The following is an 18,443-nucleotide window of genomic DNA, read 5'->3' on the forward strand; positions in this document are numbered from 1 at the left end:
AAAAAAAAAGTTCTTTCAGTGTTGTTCATCTATGGATGATTGTTTTTTAAGGAGTTGTTTACATGTGTTTTCAACAAATTCCTCTCTCGGTGAGTTTTGTGATTGAAACACCCGCTGCCCCAGGAAAAGAGTATTCTGCAGTGAGGTGCAGGAGCTTGTCTTCCAAGGCAGAACATGCCTAACACAAGTGTTTGACATGAATTTAACTCTAGTTTAAGTTAGTTGAATTTCAAAAATATTGTTTTAACTGTTTTCCCTCCACTCTCCCCTCTAGGAGTGCCGTGGAGAAAGCAATGGCTTCAGGAAGCCATAGGAGTTCAGAGAGCACCGTGAGCCGGGCCAATCGGGATCAGCTTGTCCCAAAGATAAACACAAGCAAGACAATGGCCACCTTAGTGAACCTCCCTCGCCTCTTGGAAATGCCCCCGCAGATTAAGAAAAACTGTGGAGGCAAACGGGTAGACATCACAGTTGAAAGAATCAAAAGAGCGAAGAGCGTCAAAGAAAAACAAAGCAATGATTTCGAGAAAGTGGGCTTTAAACGGAAGGCAGAAGGGGAAGAAAAGCCCACCGGAAAGAAAGAGGCAAAGACAACCGAATCTGACAACCAATTAATCATCACGCCTCTGCCTCACATCCCCTTAAAGAACATAATGGATGTGGAAATGAAGTTGGTCTACATTGACGAAGAACATGTGAGCTATGAGTTTGCTGAGCCCTGCGTGTCCACGGGGATCCAGCCAACCTGCCGCGCTGCTGAAATAGTAGGCCCTTTGAGTGTACCTAATTTCAGCCTTCCGCCTCAGATGGACAAATGGCTTCAGGTAGCCTTAAAGGATGCCAGCGCCTGCTATCGACAAAAGAAATATGGCGTTGCAGCAGGACAGTTCCGAACTGCACTTGAGGTATGGAATTCAAGCGTGTATAGATCGGTGGCAGGGGGCTGTGACGTGGATAGCTGCAATTACATTGTGTAGTGTTGATCGTAATGTAAGAAACAATGATCACAGGGTGATGATGTTGAACAATATCAGGATTATGAAGTTCCTAGTTACATAAAGCAAACAAGGTTCGCCTGCAAATTAATAGGCCTGGGTGCACTTCACAGGTAGGAGCAACCTGAAAAGCACACCTTTTGCTTTTTCTCTGTTAGCAAGCCTGCAAGGCAATGGTAAAATATTTCAAAATGCTGTTGATTACTTAAGTTAGAGGGAGACCTATAAAAATCATACAGTTTTTAGTACAGGAGTAGCTGATAGAGTCTCTAGAAACAAGCAGTTAATGGATCTCACTGATAGTCTTTTGATAAGGATTCTTTATGACTAAACATAACCACCCCTACTTTTTAGCAGGGGCTAATGGCATAAGTACAATCCTTCTTAAAACAAACACCGCCTGACCTTCAAGCACTTTATCATCAAAATTCACATTCTAATGAGTGTGATGGATGATCTTTTTTCTATTTGGAAGCAGGTTTGTCACTCTGTTGACATAGAGAAGTAGCTCGTGGAGTAAATAACCGTGAGAGTCACCACTGACATACAAAGGAAATGGTGAAGGAAAGTCCTTCGTCATTGAACCTATAGAATGATCCAAAGTATGACTAGAAGTCCTGTTTGTCTGGCAGTTGTACGATTCATATACCATTAATCATACACAGACACACACACACGTCAGTGCATTCCATATGGCTGGCATTTCGTTAGGAAACAGAGATACAAAAGGAGACATTGAAGGTTTCACCTGACTGAAAGAGACAAGACATACTGACAGGTAAATCGAGATGGAATAAAGAAGTGATTGATTCTCTATTCTGGGGAGAGGCAGAAATCAAATATGTGACATTTGTCATGGAAATTTTAAAGAGTAAATAGTATGCTCACTGTTGTTTGCAAGTTAAAATGACTATGCCTAGAATACTTATTAATGGGCTGTACCAGGCAGTGATGCCCCTAAATATTGAAAAAGAAACTTTAAGGACCCCAAAGGAGGCTCAAAGGGACATAAAGTGATTAAGGCTCACACAAATAAATGTGCCTCTATAAAATATCACTGCCCTCATAAAGAGTCATCTACACATAGCAAGGATGTACAAAACACTATTAAAGCTCTATCCAAACTTCTTTTTTTCCCCTTAATCATTTTACCACAATCCATACGTCCATCCATTGTGTCAAGCACATTTGTACATTTGTTGCCCTCATCACTCTCAAAACATTTGCTTTCCACTTGAGCCCTTGATATCAGCTCCTCATTTTTTTCCTCTCTCACCGCTCCCCCTCCCTCATGAACCCTTGACTGTGTACAAAGTGGCAGGTTATACACAGACTCCTGAAAGAGTCCTTTTGCTGTCCTGTGAGCTAAAGTCCAACAGAACCCTAGCCAGGAAAAGAAATATCAGTGAAAAACTCCACAAAGAGCATGGAGGGTCATTTTCAGACATGTTTGTGCTGTTGTTACAAGCTTTATTAACAATAACAACAAATGGACCGTATTTTGGCAATAAGAGATCGGAATAAAATAAAGATGCTATGTAAAATTTAAATCAAATGTAGGTATAAACCAAAGAGATCCCTATAGACTAGAAAACAAATACTCAGTTTTTCATAAGATCCAATAATCAAAATTACAACCATCAAATCAATTTTAATAACTGCAAAGCACAGTTGTATTGAAAAAATGCTTGTATGCTGGGTCTCTCTGGTGCACATTCTGTCTTCTGTCTCTGTCTCAGTCTCATGGGGATTTTAGGGAAGTTTTGGATGCTGACACTAATTACTGGTAATTAACAAAGGTAATTATTTTGAGACAAAACTTAGCTTAGACATCTGGCCTCGCTTTCATCTAATTATCTCTAGAGTTAACGTTGAAATCTTACCTACAATGTCTCTTAATAAACCAAAGCTACAGGGAATAGAGAAGCTTTGCAACCTCTTTAACCCTTCTCCTGAAGCATTAAATTTAGTTTCTGCAATATTGAGTGTTCTTGGATATTACGTAATGCATTTCCCCTTTTCCTTTAGATCCTAACAAGGCTGAATAAGATAGAATGGTTGGCAGAGAGCAAGGCACAGTGAGAAATGACCATACCTGTGCGACAGACACATACCAGAGAATACTTGAGTGTGTAAACGTTAGGATTCGGTTTGAATGCAGTTGAAGGAAAACCAAAATACCAGTGTCAGAAGCAAAGTAGAAATTTATATATTTCTTTCACACACGAATTTGGATACTCAAGGACTAGTTTGGCCAGATTGTCTGTCATATATCTTGTTCTTCAAGATAGGATTCTGAGCTCCAGCTCCGAAATATCTGTTCTTGTTGGTGTCACTACATCCATATTCCAGACAGTTGGAAAGAGAAAAAGGAAGGAAGAGGTACACGGCCCTCCTGGAAGGGCACTTTAGAGAGGCTGCACAAAATCAGTTCTTGGCCCATACGTATCTGCAAGAGAAAGAGGCTGAGAAACATGGTATTGAGTGCAAATGGCCCTGATAGTCAGGAATTCTTTACAATGGCAATCTGCTTTTGAAAATTCAGCCATTGAGAATCTTTTTTTTTATTAATAAATCATTTTATTGGGGGCTCTTACAGCGCTTATAACAGCAATCCATATATCAATTGTATCAAACACATTTGTACACATGTTGCCATCATCCTTTTCAAAACATTTTCTTTTTTTAAAAAATTATTTTATTGAGGGCTCGTACAATTCTTATCACAGTCCATACATCCATCCATTGCGTCAAGCACATATGTACACCTATTGCCCTCATCAATCTCACAACATTTGCCCTCCACTTTAGCCCTCAATATTGTTTGCTCGTTTTCCCCTTCCCTTCCCCCCCTCCCTCTTGAACCCTTCATAATTCATAAATTATTATAGTTTTGTCATAAGTTACACTGTCCGACATCTCCCTCCGCCCCCTTCTCTGCTGTCCATTCCCCAGGGAGGAGTCTATACTTAGATTCTTGTAATTTGTTCCCCCCTAGTTCTACCCTGACACATCTGGAGTCGCCATGAATCTGAATGGCAGTGGCAGCTGGTAATTGCTGAGGAAGGAAAGAGAATGAATGTTGAAGAACAGCTAGTACCTCTCCCATATTCAGGTGTAAGACATGTTGCCAAATTATTGCTATGTAGAAGTCTGTTTTCTAAGATGATATGAGAGGCTAGTTATTAAAGGGAAAATGGAAAAGTTCCCAGAGATATATGACTTAAAATCTTAGAAACCCTACACAGGGTCACAGAATACAATTCAGGAGACAATGTCCGCAGGTGGCGTAAATGATGCAAACAGATTGGACTTGATTGCTAACTGAAAGGTTAGTAGCTCCAAGTCACCAAGTAGTTCCCCAGAAGAAAAACCCTGCCAGTCTGCATCCATTAAGATGATAGCCAAGAAAATCCTATGAAGCAAATCTGCTCTGTGACACATGGGGTTACCATGATTCAGAATCACCTACATAGCAAGTAACAACATACCAATTCACCTGCTATCAAAATAGTTATGCTCATGATAAAGAATTTTATACAAGAAATGTGCCTTGTGTTGGGGTATTTGCATCTTAGGTCAATAAATTTATTGACTGTCGATGAAAAGTTGGTGGTGTTAGGTACCATCAGTCAAGTCAGCGTCAACTCCATGTATAACGGAATAAAACACTACCCAATCCTGCACCGTCCTCACAAAAGGCATTACGTTGAAGTCCATTGTTGTCGCACGATGTCAGCCTGTCTCATCAAGGGACTTCCTCTTTTCCCTGCACTTCTGTTTTACCAAGCCTGATATCCTTTTCCAGGAACTGATCCCTCCTGATCACGCTTCCAATTCTAAGAAGGATTCTGACTGTACTTCTTCCAAGTTCGTCCATCGGGCAGGAAGTAGTTTTAACATCATCCAATAGCACCACAATGCAAATGCACCCATTCTGCTTCAGTCTTCCTTATTCAGTGTGCAACTTTCAGATGCTTATGTGATGATTGAAGATACCATGTCTTGGTTTACATGCACGTAGTTCTCGAAATGACATTATTGCTCTTCAAGACTTTAAAGAGGTTTTGTGCAGCAGATTTACCCAGTGCTGCTTCCATGAGCATTGATGGTGGCCTGGAAGACTAATCACTTCTCCTTTTATCATGATGTTGTTTGGGTGCAGTGGCGCTGTGTGCTCCTTCCATCCTTCCATCTTCTGTGATGCTTCCTGCATCAGTCAGCATTGTAACTCAGTGCGTGAATGTTTGCTTTCAGTTCTTTCAGAGAGATGCCGAGTCTGCTCTTCCTTTTAGGTTTTCAAAATCCAGGTCTTTGCCCATTTCATTACAATACTTTGTCTTTTCAGGCGGTTCTTTGCAATTCTTTATTCAGCTCTTTTTTACTTTATAATTTATTCCATTTGCCCTTTATTTTAAAAAATGTTTTATTGGCACATAATTCTTGTACCATTAAATTTAATATTATATATATTAAAAAGAGTTGTGCAACATTCACCACCTTTTAGAACATTTTCTTCATTTTTATATGCATTATTATTAGCTACCCATACCATCATAACTAAGGAACTATTATTAATCTAGTTACTGTCTTTATGATTACCTATCCTGGATTTCATATAAAGAAATCATATTCGAAAACCCAACAATGACAGCAAATAAAACACAGAAAAGCCTCAATCCAAAAGAAAGCAGAATATAATAGAAGCTAGAGCAAATTAAAAATAAATCCAAAAGGAAAATATGTTAAATTTTAACCTAATTATATCTGTAATAATCCAGGCAAGATTATCCACATCGCATGTCACAAAAAGCAATGAAAGTATCACAGTAGCATCTATATATGGTAGTCTTAAATTTCCAGTTACTCAACATCCTCAGAAGAAAGAGGTTTGAACCAAAGTCCACTGACGTTGAAATTCACAATCTTGGGATAGCAGTTATCTACTTCTTACACTCGGGTGTTCCAGCTTTAAGGACTATTTCAGTTCCTTTAATCTGCAATAAGTGTGTTTAAGGTACAGTCCAATGTCCTTAGTGGGCTTTCCAAATCATATAACTGATGTGGTCTATGAAGAATACTGTACAGCTCATTAAGATAACATCTACAGTCCAGGTGGCTTATCACAGGGTTACCAAGGGCTGAAAAGAAACTTGGTCAAAAGGGCATGATTAACATAAAACTGGGTGGATTCTCCCATTGGGGGTCTTTATAAATAATGTTAAGACATATACCCCAATCCTCTTGTCATTGAAATCCAGTGATCACCATTATAGTGGTCTCTATTTATTTGGGTAACCGTGGGACAATGCTATGTGACAGCGTTTATTTAGCCCTGTCCCTCTCACCCATAACTAAAAAACTGACCCTAGATAGGATGAGGCCTACTCTGAGGATGGAGTTTTTAAGATGTACAAATAAAGGCGTGATAAAAGGATTGCAAGCATTAGACAGACACAACGCCACACTGTTTGGGAGACTGGGTTAATGCTTACATAACCTGAGAACAAGTACCTGTCTTTGTCTTGGTGTCTGTCCTTAGAGTAATGGTCTCAGACAATATGTGTCCTCTTGTGATTGACTAACTTCACTCTGCCTACTGTTTTACAAATTGCTTCCACTTGCTTTAGCTACTTAATCAAAAGCAAGTTTCAGAGTCTCTTCTGACATCCAGTGTGATCTCCTATTTCCTGCCTGTCTTTTTAATGACATTTGCTGTCTTCCTGCTTACGGGTCCTGGTGTCCGCCCACCTTCTGCTGTTATTGCAAAAGTTGGGTCTTGGCTTGCTAGCAAAGTGAAACTTCAATACTCTGAGCCAACCATTTGGGAAAGAGACGGTTTATTTTCTTAATGGATGACGCCAAGGAGACAGGGTTTAGTTTCTCGAATGGCCTCCTGAAACAAATAAAAAGGAGATTTTTTTTACACATTTGAAAAAGCAGAGAGCTTGGGGAAAAGATTGTCAATAACCTTGTATCTCTGTCACAGGGCTTCCATCTACAAACATGGTATCTTCTCCCTTATGCAGTGCCCCAGTCCAATGCTCGGAGATTGCTGCTTCTTTGTCCCTTCAAGGACTCAAAGAAGTGAGCCCCAGTCTAGTTGTGCTACAACAAACACTCCTAGTTTGGGGCCTCCAGTGACAAACTATTGGTGTACTTTAATGCTTAATACGATGGAAACTAAAATGAATCATGCTGAAATAATAATCTTCTAAATGACTTCAAAACCCATTACTTTACAGTAACTTTATTTAACTTTCTGCCTTTGAATAATTTTAGTAAAAAATGTATTCATCATTTTTAAGGGAAAAGAACACAGCTACGTTAACTCATCTCAAAGTAAAATATAGAGGTGAGCAAAATACCTGAGGCTCGAGCAGTTTGCGAAGGCCTGATATGACTGCCCTCTCATTAGTGTCCAGTGAGTCGACTCTATTCTTGAGATATTCTTTAAATGCAGCTGAAATGTCCTCAAGGCTGTATTTTGGCTCAGGAGGATTTGTTTTCATTTTCTTCAACTTTAATGTGAGGCGTTGAGGGTCTGTTTCCGTTCAGCCCCTGGCCTCCTTCTGGGTGCTGATAAAGACCTGCCCCATCACCTCTTCTCAAAGATGCAGCCACTTTGATTCCAGAAGGATTTCATCTGACAAAGTCCTGGGTGGAGTGCCTTTACTTTTTCTTCAATAAAAACTAGGAAGGAATTAATTAATAAACATTTAGCTTTTCATCCATGGGGAGAGTGGAATTAATTATTAGCAAAGACTTGTAGGAAAACTTCAAGTCTGAGAAGATAGTAACCAATTCCCTTACAGAAAAGGCACTCAAAGATGTTTCTAAGTGTGTGACATGCAGCCTAAAGAATACAATAATTTCAACCTTAATTGCAAGGTCTTTGTAAATAAGAGGTTTCCACCTTTGAAGTGAAAGTGGTATGCAGGCAATCTTCAAGATTCCCAACTTCAAACATTCCCACTGATCCAATCAAAGAAGACAAAACAATGGTTATTTCTTCCTAATGAGAACATTCACTTCTTCTGATTTGATCACGTTAAAAAAAAAAACGTTGAGGTGCTAATAAATTTTTTATCGTTTATTTATTTTTCAAAAATCTAGTTCGCCTTGATTGAAATGAAACTTACAATAACCAATAACGTATCAAGTCTTACTAACCTCCTCCCCTACTGTTTTGCTGTATTCTTCATTGTACCTCAGACACTGGAGGGTGTTGGCCAGGGCCGGCCGCCTCCTCCAAGACCCCCTGCTGGTGATACATTATCCCCGCCCCCTGTCTTGCACAAATGTCAACTTCTTCTTCTTTCTTTCTTTACACATCACAGGGTGTAACTGTTCATTCATATTAGGAAGAATTGTACACTCATCAGCACAATCAGCTTCAGAACATTTTCTTCTTCTCATTGGTGATAGCTTCCCACTCCCCGCAGCCTTCCCCTCAACACTCCTTGCGAATTACTAATCCAGTGACACACACACACACACACACACACACACACACACACACACCCACACCATACAAATCACAAACAGGAAGTAAACAAATAAGTGAACAAAACAGCAATGACATAACTAAACAGAGAAACCTCAATCAAATAGAATTCGTAGAAGGCTATGGAGGACAGTGGGGGAGCCCCAAACCCATCTGCAGAGTATCTTGTCAGATGGAGCCACCGGCAGATCCGCTCTACACCAAGACAAGAGTCCCAAACAGCCTTATTCTCAGGCGGAGACCATTGTAATCCTGATTATTCTGGATAGAACTCGGTACCCAGCCAGTTGTCCGCCCGATAGACCTGACCTGAATATATACTGGGCACAAATATCTCTTAGTTGTCCCATGACAAATTTATTCCCTGGCTTTTTGAATGTTGTTAGGGTCTTCTCCCTCTTATGCATTATTTGTAATTTTGTCTTTATACGAATGTGATCTTATTCTTACCACCTTCGTGCGATTTGTTTTCCATTGTTTTCTGTTGGGTTTCACAGCTATGAAACGCAGAAGGAGTGGGTATATAATGATAATAACTGATATAGGTGTTACAGAGAATGCAGGAGTGGAGGATGGGCGATGGGGAGGGAAAGGACACTTTGGGAGTAAATAATGAAAGCAAGAGATAAGAGGAAGCAATAGAACAGATCATGATTACACAACTCATTTTAAAGGCAATTTAATCACAGGGTCACAGGGAATGCTCTAAGATTGATGTGGTGGTGATTATATAATTCCCCTTGATATGATTGAACTATCCAATTGTATGGTATGTAAATTATGTGCCAATAAAACTGTTGGGGGAAAAAAGCAGAAAATATTAAATATAGAAACACTTAAAATGGATCAGTAGGGAAATCAAATGAGAAAGTTTACCATTTTAACCAAACTACGTTTGTCGTAATTGATTTTACAGTGTTCTCTATCTGATAGCAAAAGTAATCGCATCTCTCCACGAGGGTCATAGAGGACTCACCAGAGGCTTAACCCATGTGTGGACAGTACAGATGGATTTGGGCTTCTACTGTCATTCATTAGCTTTCTGCCTATCGCATGTTCAGAATCGAAGCTCCGAGTCCATTCTTTCCTTCCGTTGGGTTTTAAGATTTACAGCATTTGGATCCTACTGTGTGGACTTCATTGACCCCTCACAGACATGACTGCTTGTTCAAAGACAAGCCTGTAAGACTCCAGATGCTATTATTTCTGGGAGATGGGCACGTCTAGTTTCTTCACCACAGTTTGTTGTGGCATCACTATCTTCAGTGATCTCTTCATGGGGGTGAATATTGAGTAGAGTCGGGTACTAAGGACTAGTTGTTCTAACAGGCACAGATCCATAGCTGTACCCTTTCCGAAGAAAGGTGGCCGAACAGAAGGCTCAAATTATAGAACCCTCAGGAGGACACCACGTAGTCCTTACTTGAGTCTGTAGTACCTAGAAGCTGACCATCATGTGACCCTGCCAGAAATTGAATTACCAGTGGACTAATTTCCACCTTCACACCCAGCAGCATTCAAGCCACCACAGTACAAGGGGTGCCAAATGCGACCTTTAGGATACCTGCTCTGAACGTAAGTACCATTCAGGCACAGATTTGTTGCATTGAACACTAATGGTAGAAGAAAAGGGCAATAGTAGGATGTCGTGAAGAATACCACCTTGGAATAAAGAAGTTGTTTAAAAGACAAGAAAGAAAGAATGGATCGAAATGGATGCCAGATGAGACTCTGAAATTTGCTCTCCCATGCAGGTAACAAAAGACAATGTAACAAAGAGCTGAGCAGAAAAAAATTGAAGGGCAGCATGAGAAGGCAGAGTACAATATTGTAGTGAAATATGCCAAAACCTGAAGTTAGAAGACTGAAGGGAAGAACATGCTCAGCATAATTCAAGTTGAAAAAATTGAGAAAAATTTAATGTGGTAGTAAAGGATTCAATAGGCAAAATAATTGTGTTAGTCTGGGTAGACCAGAGAAACAAATTCATGGAGACAGTCATATGTATATAAGGGAGAGGTTTTATACAAGAAGGAATTGAACATTGAGAAAACATCCCAAGTCCATTAGTCCAGTACTAGCCCATATGTCCAGTCCAAGTCCACAAGTCCAGTACTAGCCCATATGTCTGATACCAATCTATAAAGTCCTCTTCAGACTCACGAAACACATGCAATGATGCCGAATGCAGGACGATCACAGGCCAGTGGACAGAAAATCTTTGAATCCAGTGGCGTTGTAAGCATCTCAGCACTGGCAGGGGTCTCTACGTGGCATCTCCGGATTCAGAGATCTGGCTGCATCAGGGTAGGTCCATGTAGCTTCTCTAGCTCCGGGCACTCGTGTAATGCCATGTGTCTTGTCAGCTGCAGTGTCTCCCAGGGAGTGAGCAGAGAGTCTCCCACCTCCAAGGAGGAAATGCCGGATTTCCCAAATGATTATATAACTCCCACAATATTGAACAATGCGGTAAGCATCAAAAGAAGATGGAAAGATTAAATAGAGTCACTGTACCAAGAAGAACTGAAAGATGGCCAACTATTTCAGCAGATAGTATATGATCATGAATGAACAGTATTGAAGGAAGAAGTCCAAATTGCACTGAAGCCATTGACAAGATGCAGGACCCCGGAGATTGATGAAACAGCAATAAACCATAAGGCAGTCATTCAACTGTAATAAGGAGATACTGAATCAGTTAAAATCAGGAAAGCTTTTTGCCAGGGTTGTAGTCTTTCAATTCTCTTATTCAATCTGCATGCTGGACAAATAATCCAAGGAACTGGATCCTATGAAGAAGAATTCAGCATCAGAATTGCAGGAAGGCTCATTAGTACTGTGTGATGTGCACAACCGTAATTGCTGAAAGACAACTTCGAGACACTTATTGAGGAAGATCAAAGACTACAGCCAGATGTACAGGTAATGATTCAATATAAAGAAAACAAATGTTCTTACACCTGGACCAGAAGACACCATCATATACTTTACAGGAGGCAAACCCAGTACAAGAGATCTCTAAAATGTTAGTGAGCATGGATGCTCCTTGGAGAACTAAGTTGAACTTGACCCAAGTCATGGTGTTTTCCTGTACATGTGAGAGCTGGACGGTGAACCAGGTGGCTGCAGAGGACTCGATGCATTTGAATTGATGAAGAATAAAGAATTGAAAGGAGCAGGGACTGCCAGCGAGCAAATAAATCTGTCGTGGATGAAGTGCAACGAAAATGCCCCTTAAAAGCAAGGATGGTAAGCCTTCACCTCACCTACTTTGGACATGTTAAGGGGAGAGACTTCTCCCTGGAAAAGGGCACCATAGTTGGTAAACTAGAGTGTCATTGAAAAAGTGGGAGACTTTCAACAGGAAGGATTGATGGGCCCAGGGGCTTTACAGATAACAATAATCATGCTGAGAGCATAGAACTGAGAAGTGTTTCACTCTGTTGTGCTGACCGGACAGCACCTCACAAGAACACTCCGCATACTGACTCCATAGGAGGCTCTTTCTAGACCACTCGTAAAGGCAGCTTGCATTCATTCCAAGGATCAGTAACTTTTTTTTAAAAAGTGAGGAATTGACATTGTACACTGTACAAGAGTAGTATAAAAAGTATCATCTAGTTCTCTATTATTTCATAAAATATGGAAGAGTTAATACCAAAATAATGGGAACGCGTAAGGGAAAGGGCATTAAGAAGTGTAGGGAGGAAGGGTGGAGAAACAACAAAAATGAATAGGAAAAAATGGAAATGAAGAACTTTATTAATAGATTATGCATTGCAGGTTTGATGAAGAGTTGACTAAATTGTCTTCCCCACCCGCCAGTCAGTACAATGTTGGTCCAAGCACTGGGTCTGGGGAATCTAGAACACATTCCCTTTATGGTAAATGTTAGGCATACAAGACTATTGAACCTTCACCAGGCTCTTATTATGAGATTAGCTTCAGTATAATGGAATTTGGTATGAGGCAGGTCCATTTTGGATCCCATTCCAGTGAGGTTTATTTAATGAAGTAGCAAAGATATCTCATTATAGGGCAGCCGCACCTATAATTGTTCTGCTGAGAATAATTTTGTGACAAAGCTCTAAGGGCATAACAATGTGTATATCCCAGAAAGCTTAAATGAAATGTTTCTAACACAGGCATTTCTTTGAGTAATACAATCAGGAATTTGAGATTTGAGCACTGGATCTAACTTTACATAAAACTGTAGGTTTCCACATGGATTCAATGTGCATTTCTAAATCAGCTGAATCTGAGGCACACTTACGTATATAACTGTAAAAGCCCTATAAGACATAGAACCACCACCATTTTTCACATGGAAAAAAAACAGCTAATACTCCAAAATATTAAGTAACTTAACTAAAGTGCCACTCCTTTGTGGCAGGACTGAGAATGGGTTCATTGGCCTTGATTCCATGTCCCCGGAAGAAGAAGAACTAAAGCTGTGGCGGTTTGCGACCATGCAGAGGCACAGCCCCAGAAGCTCCGAGGCCAGCTCTGCGCTCTCTCACAGGGTCTTCAGAATCAGAATCAACTCATGGCAGTGCATTGTGGATCTCACACCTGGAATTCTTTACATTGCTCTGTTCCACAATCAGATGGTTGGATCTTGTATGTTCAGGGTTAGTGCCATATTTGCTCTGTCTTGCAGTCCCGATGCATCTCTGGTCTCAGTCTACACCACTTCAGACAGAGGTCTTGAGCATCCTCTTCTTCAAATGGTCTTGGGCTTTATCTCTTGTGTCCCAAATGGCTCTTCTACACAGAGGAATGACTTTGGTGGAGGTGTGGGTTCTGTTTCTCAGCAGACCATACCTCCAAGGGAATCAAAGAATAATGGCTTATATCACACCTGCTAGTAAGGTTACATCTACCAAGGATACACCCCACCTAAATCCTTTTACAGAGACCTCCCTCCAGCACGTTTTATAGCCATGGACATACAACTCAGAATTATAATGCATCACTTAAGGAGTATGGCTAGAAGGGTTGTATTAGGAGGCTGCAAGATTGGGCAAGGTTTCATTTTGTTGTACGTAGGGATGCTATGGGTCAGAACGGACACTTGGCAATAACAAAAACAACAACCAATGAGTTGGCTGTTGAAACCCACCAGCTGCTCCACCAGAGAAAGATAAGGAGACCTGCGTCCATAAAGGCTGACAGCTTTCGAACCTCTCTGTAGTTCTACTCTTTTCTTTGTAGCTGCCGTGAGTCTGGATTGACTTTTCAGCAGTGCCTTTACTATTGCAACATTCTGAAGCTATTAAAAAACATCGAGAAAAGTGTAACCTCATTGCCATGAACATTTTCTCTTTGGAAATTAGCACTGTAAAAAAATATCATATTCATTTAAAAAGCAAATTAACTTACTTACTTACTTAATGACTGCTTTGATATTAACCTTAAGAAATAGCATGATACTACACTCCTGCCAGTGTTTAGTTAATATGTGTCTCTAAAATGTTCAATGCATCTCATGAGTGAAGTAAAGACTTGACAAAAATGAGTGATTAGAAGAAGCTGAGCACGATATTTTTCATGAGCAAGATAATTTCCACGGTTTACAGGTGATCATTGCGTGTTTCATTCAAATGACAGTAAATGTTAGTGTGCTTTTAAAAACTATGCCAACTAATTCTGTTTGTTAAATCAAAAACCCTCTGAGTCAAAAGCCAACGAATTTCATAATGTAACTCATTTCCAACCCTAAATTAGAATTCAACTTGATGATTCCATGTTGATACGCACATACACACACTTCTAACTCAAGTACTTGATAATGTAGCCAAACCTTTACCCCACTATTCAGCTTTGCACATTTATTAGACAGCCCGGAAATTAAGATAAAGTTAAAAAAGCAGCAATCTCTTCCCTTTCACCTTTTCTATCCCATTCCAGCCTTCATAACCACTATTGTCTGATGCTCAAACAGGCTCTGTACCTACTAAAAATGTGACGTTCACATTAATTTGTTCCTAGATATACAATCCAACCACTATTGTCTGATGCTCAAACAGGCTCTGTACCTACTACAAATGTGACGTTCACATTAATTTGTTTCTAGATATACAATCCAGAATAATGTAGGGGTTATTCTTTTGATTCTGAATATTTATAAGAAATTAGAGGCAATATTTATTCAACCTCTAGTTAATGGTTTAACGTTCCTGTTGCCTCATTTGAGATTTACAAATAAGTACTAGACTTTGTTTCCACATGAGAAATGATTCAGTCCCTAACCAAGTAAAGGATGAGGTTAAGCAGGAGCTATTAGAAAAGGAAAACTAATTTTCATTGTACAATCTCAGCTAGGTTTCCTTAATTTGTATGAATTGTTAGGACAACCTGGAACATTGGATTTTTATGAACTTGAGGGGCACTAACAAAATATATTTTGTGTCTGGAGTAGTTGTTTTGGCCTATTATTTTTAATATTGCTATTCAGGTTATATAATAATCTATGCATAGCTAACTGTTTATTGACCTTGTGCAATAACTTATACCAAAAATAAATAAATCACAAATTATTAAGTAATTAGTTTCTCACTAAAAGTGACTGCTCTCTTGTGGCCTTTTAATCAACCTACCGTGTGGCATGAGAATGGGAGCTCTTTTCCTCAAGGATTAAAAGGTTAATTCTAGAGAGAACACCCTAACCATAAGGCGATTTTACATCTATTAAGCTCTCAAGGGTGTGCAATGGCTGCTTCCAGCAAAGTTTTAATAACGAAAAGTTCAGTGACGTTCGATAGACATTTATAAGCACGAGCTAAGTAGCAGGCACTTACCTGTATTATTTCATCCCATCCGCACAACTACCCAGTGGGTTGGGAACTGTTATTATCCCTTATTAATGATACATTCCAGTGGTAAAATCCTTGTCATTCATGAAGGAGCCCCAGGGTTGCTTCCCTGACAGTGCCTCTCACACACAGATACCAGCCGTCTGTCAGTAGAAGTCCACGTGTTAGTAAGGGCAGCTTGAGAAGACAAAGTATCATACAGAAATGTGCAAAGATCTGGAGTCAGAAAGCCTAAAAGGAAGAGTATATCTGAGCATACATCAAGCTGAAGGAACTGAAGGAAAAACTCACACCACCAGTCAACATCGAGGGATACTATGGGCAAAATACTTAATGATGCAGGAGCATAAAAGGAAATGGAAGGAAGACATTGTCATTGTACAAAAAAGGAAAAGCTGGTTGACATACCACCATTTCAAGAGGTAGCATCCTGTCACGCAGAGATTGAGCGAAGGAAGAAGGCCAAGCTACACTGAAGGCATCAGGGGAAAGGGCCCAGGAATTGACAGAACACCAGTCGAAATGTTTCAACACACCGCGGAAGCACTGGAATCACTCATTCCTGCCAAGAAATTTGAAAGACAATTTCCACAAAAATAGGGAAAAGATCTAGGTTTGTGCTCATTCCACAGAATATAGTGTATTCCACAGAATATCGGCTTCATCAAACAATATAATTAATATCGTATACAAGTCAAATTTGGCAGAAGACAGTTCAACATGGCTGCAGCAGTACATCGACCAGAATGCTCTCAGAAACTCAAGCCAGATTGAGAAGAAGATGTGGCATGAGGGATATCATTGCTGATGTCGGATGGATCTTAGCTGAAAGTAGAAAATTCCAGAAAGGCATTTACTGTGTTTTATTGATCATACAAAGGCATTGCTATGTGTGGATCATAGCAAAATATGGATAACATCGATAAGAATGGGAATTCCAGGACATGTGTTCATGGGCAGCCTGTATACAGCCCAAGAGAAACTCTTTCTAACAGAATAAGGGAATTCTGTATGGTTTAAAATTAGGAAAAGTAAATGTCAGGTTTGTAACCTTTTGCCATACTTATTCAATCTGAATGTTGAGCCACTAATTCGAGAAGCTGAATTATCTGAAGAAAAAAAAGGTATCAGGATTCAAGGAAGGCTTATTAACAACGCTCAATATGCAGGTGACACACCTTGTTTTCTGAGAGCCAGGACTTGAAGCATTTATTGATGAATATTGGGAACTGCATCCTTCAGTGTGGAGGGTCAGTGCAAAGAAAACCAAGATCTCACAACTGGTCTGTGTTAGGTAGGTTTATTATGCCAACTTTGCCAATAGGAGCATGTGGGATTATTAATAAGGTCGAGGTTTGATTGGAGGGCAAAGAGATAAATGGCTCAGCAAGCACCGCCTGTCTCTCTCTTGCTCTCTGATGATCAGACCAATGTGAAGCTGCCTTAGTGAGTTCTCTGCCTCAACTTGTGAGCTACACTACCTGTGGGACACCCAACCTGTGGATTGTGTTCCTAGAGCTTGAGATTCCTTTGAGACCTGCTGCGCCACGCTGCTGGTGTATACATTGCTTGAGCTTGAGACTGTTGGATTCTGTCATCTGATTGACTGTTGGTGATGTGCCTGCTGTTTGCTACCTGTGGCTGGACTGCCTGCTTGTTCTATGGAAGACTCAGTTGCCTGCTTCCTTGACCTTAGACTGGGCAGCCTCATGAGTTGAAGGACTTGCAGTATACTAACTGTTTCATGGAAGTGAGTTGAACTGAGCCCTCTGTAGCACTGTGTGGACTAATTAGCTGTTATATTCATGCTGTATCTATCTATCTATCTATCTATCTATCTATCTATCTATCTATCTATCCATAAGTGTCCTGGTTTTGTTTCTCTAGAGCAACAGTTCTCAACCTGGGGGTCAAACAACCCTTTCACTGGGATCACCTGATTTATAACAGTAGTAAAATTACAGTTATGAAGTAGCAACGGAAATAATTTTATGGTTGGGGGGTCACTACAACATGAGGAACTGCATTAAAGGGTTGAGGTATTAGGAAGGTTGAGAACCACTACTCTAGAGAACCCTGTCTAACACATAGACCAGTTAAAAAACATCACGATAAACGAAGAAAAGATGGAGTTTTCTTGTGTAGATCCAAAATCAATGTTCGTGGAAGCAGCTGTCAAGAAATCAAAGGGTGTCTTGCATTGGAAAATTCTGCTTCACAAGGACTCCTTTAAAGTGTTGCAAGGCAAATGTGTCACGTTGAGAATTAAGGTGCACCTGAGCCAAGCCATGGTATCTCCAATAGCCTCATATGCATGTGAAAGTTGGACACTGAATAAGGAAAACTAACAAGGAATCATTGTATTTGAATCATGGTGCCAGCAAAGAATCTTGCAAGTACCAAGCCTGTCAAAAGAAGAAGCAAATCTCAATGTCAAGAAGTTCATGTAGAAAAAGAATGGTTGTTTTGAGAAACGATGTACAAATGCGCTTTACACAATTGATGTGTGTATGGATTGGGATAACAGTTGTATGAGCCCCTAATAAAATGTTAAAAATAAATAAAGAAAGAAAGAAAGAAAGAAAAAGAATGGTTGGGAACTGATTGCGGTAGCAGTTCTACAATACTATTTGATGTGATTGAAATATGGAATGATGTATGTATTAAATTCTCACTAATAATTAAATGGACAAACAAATCTGTCATGGAAGAAGTGCAGCCAGAGTGCTCGTTAGAAGGGAAGCGGGCAGTACTTCGTTTCATGTAATTTGGACATGCCATCACGAGAGAACAGTCCCTGGAAACAAACATGTTCCGTAAAGAAATTTTCTGAATGTCAGAGGAAAAGGTCAACGTCAATGAGATGAAGTGACCCAGAGGCTGTAACAATGGGCTCAAACATTACAATTGTGAGGATGGCACAGGACCAGGGGGTGTTTTGTCCTGTTGTACATGGGGTTTCCATCAGTCAGAACCCAATTGGCAGTACCCAACAACGACAGTGTTGGTTAGGTTTCATCAGAGCTGCCATATTGAAACATCCTAGAGAGAAACGTCTGGAGAGCTATTTCAAAAACCGTCCTTGAAAAACCTCATAGATGACAGCAGTCTGATCACGGAAGGATC

The 18,443-nt window shown here is 40.1% G+C and overlaps 1 protein-coding gene across 1 annotated transcript in view; it reads left to right on the forward strand.

The window, feature by feature from the left end:
• SPATA16 (spermatogenesis associated 16) overlaps positions 1 to 18,443 on the forward strand; it is a 407,618-nt gene that overhangs the window by 73,059 nt on the left and 316,116 nt on the right. The window contains exon 3 of the mRNA XM_004708583.2: positions 275 to 905. Coding sequence (XP_004708640.1) covers positions 294 to 905 — 612 coding nt within the window. The 5' untranslated portion in view covers positions 275 to 293. The remainder of the gene's footprint in view (positions 1 to 274; positions 906 to 18,443) is intronic.

This window comes from Echinops telfairi, unplaced genomic scaffold (assembly GCF_000313985.2).
Source record: "Echinops telfairi isolate 266 unplaced genomic scaffold, ASM31398v2 ScPeMD7_4225;HRSCAF=4972, whole genome shotgun sequence".
NCBI lineage: Eukaryota > Metazoa > Chordata > Mammalia > Afrosoricida > Tenrecidae > Echinops > Echinops telfairi.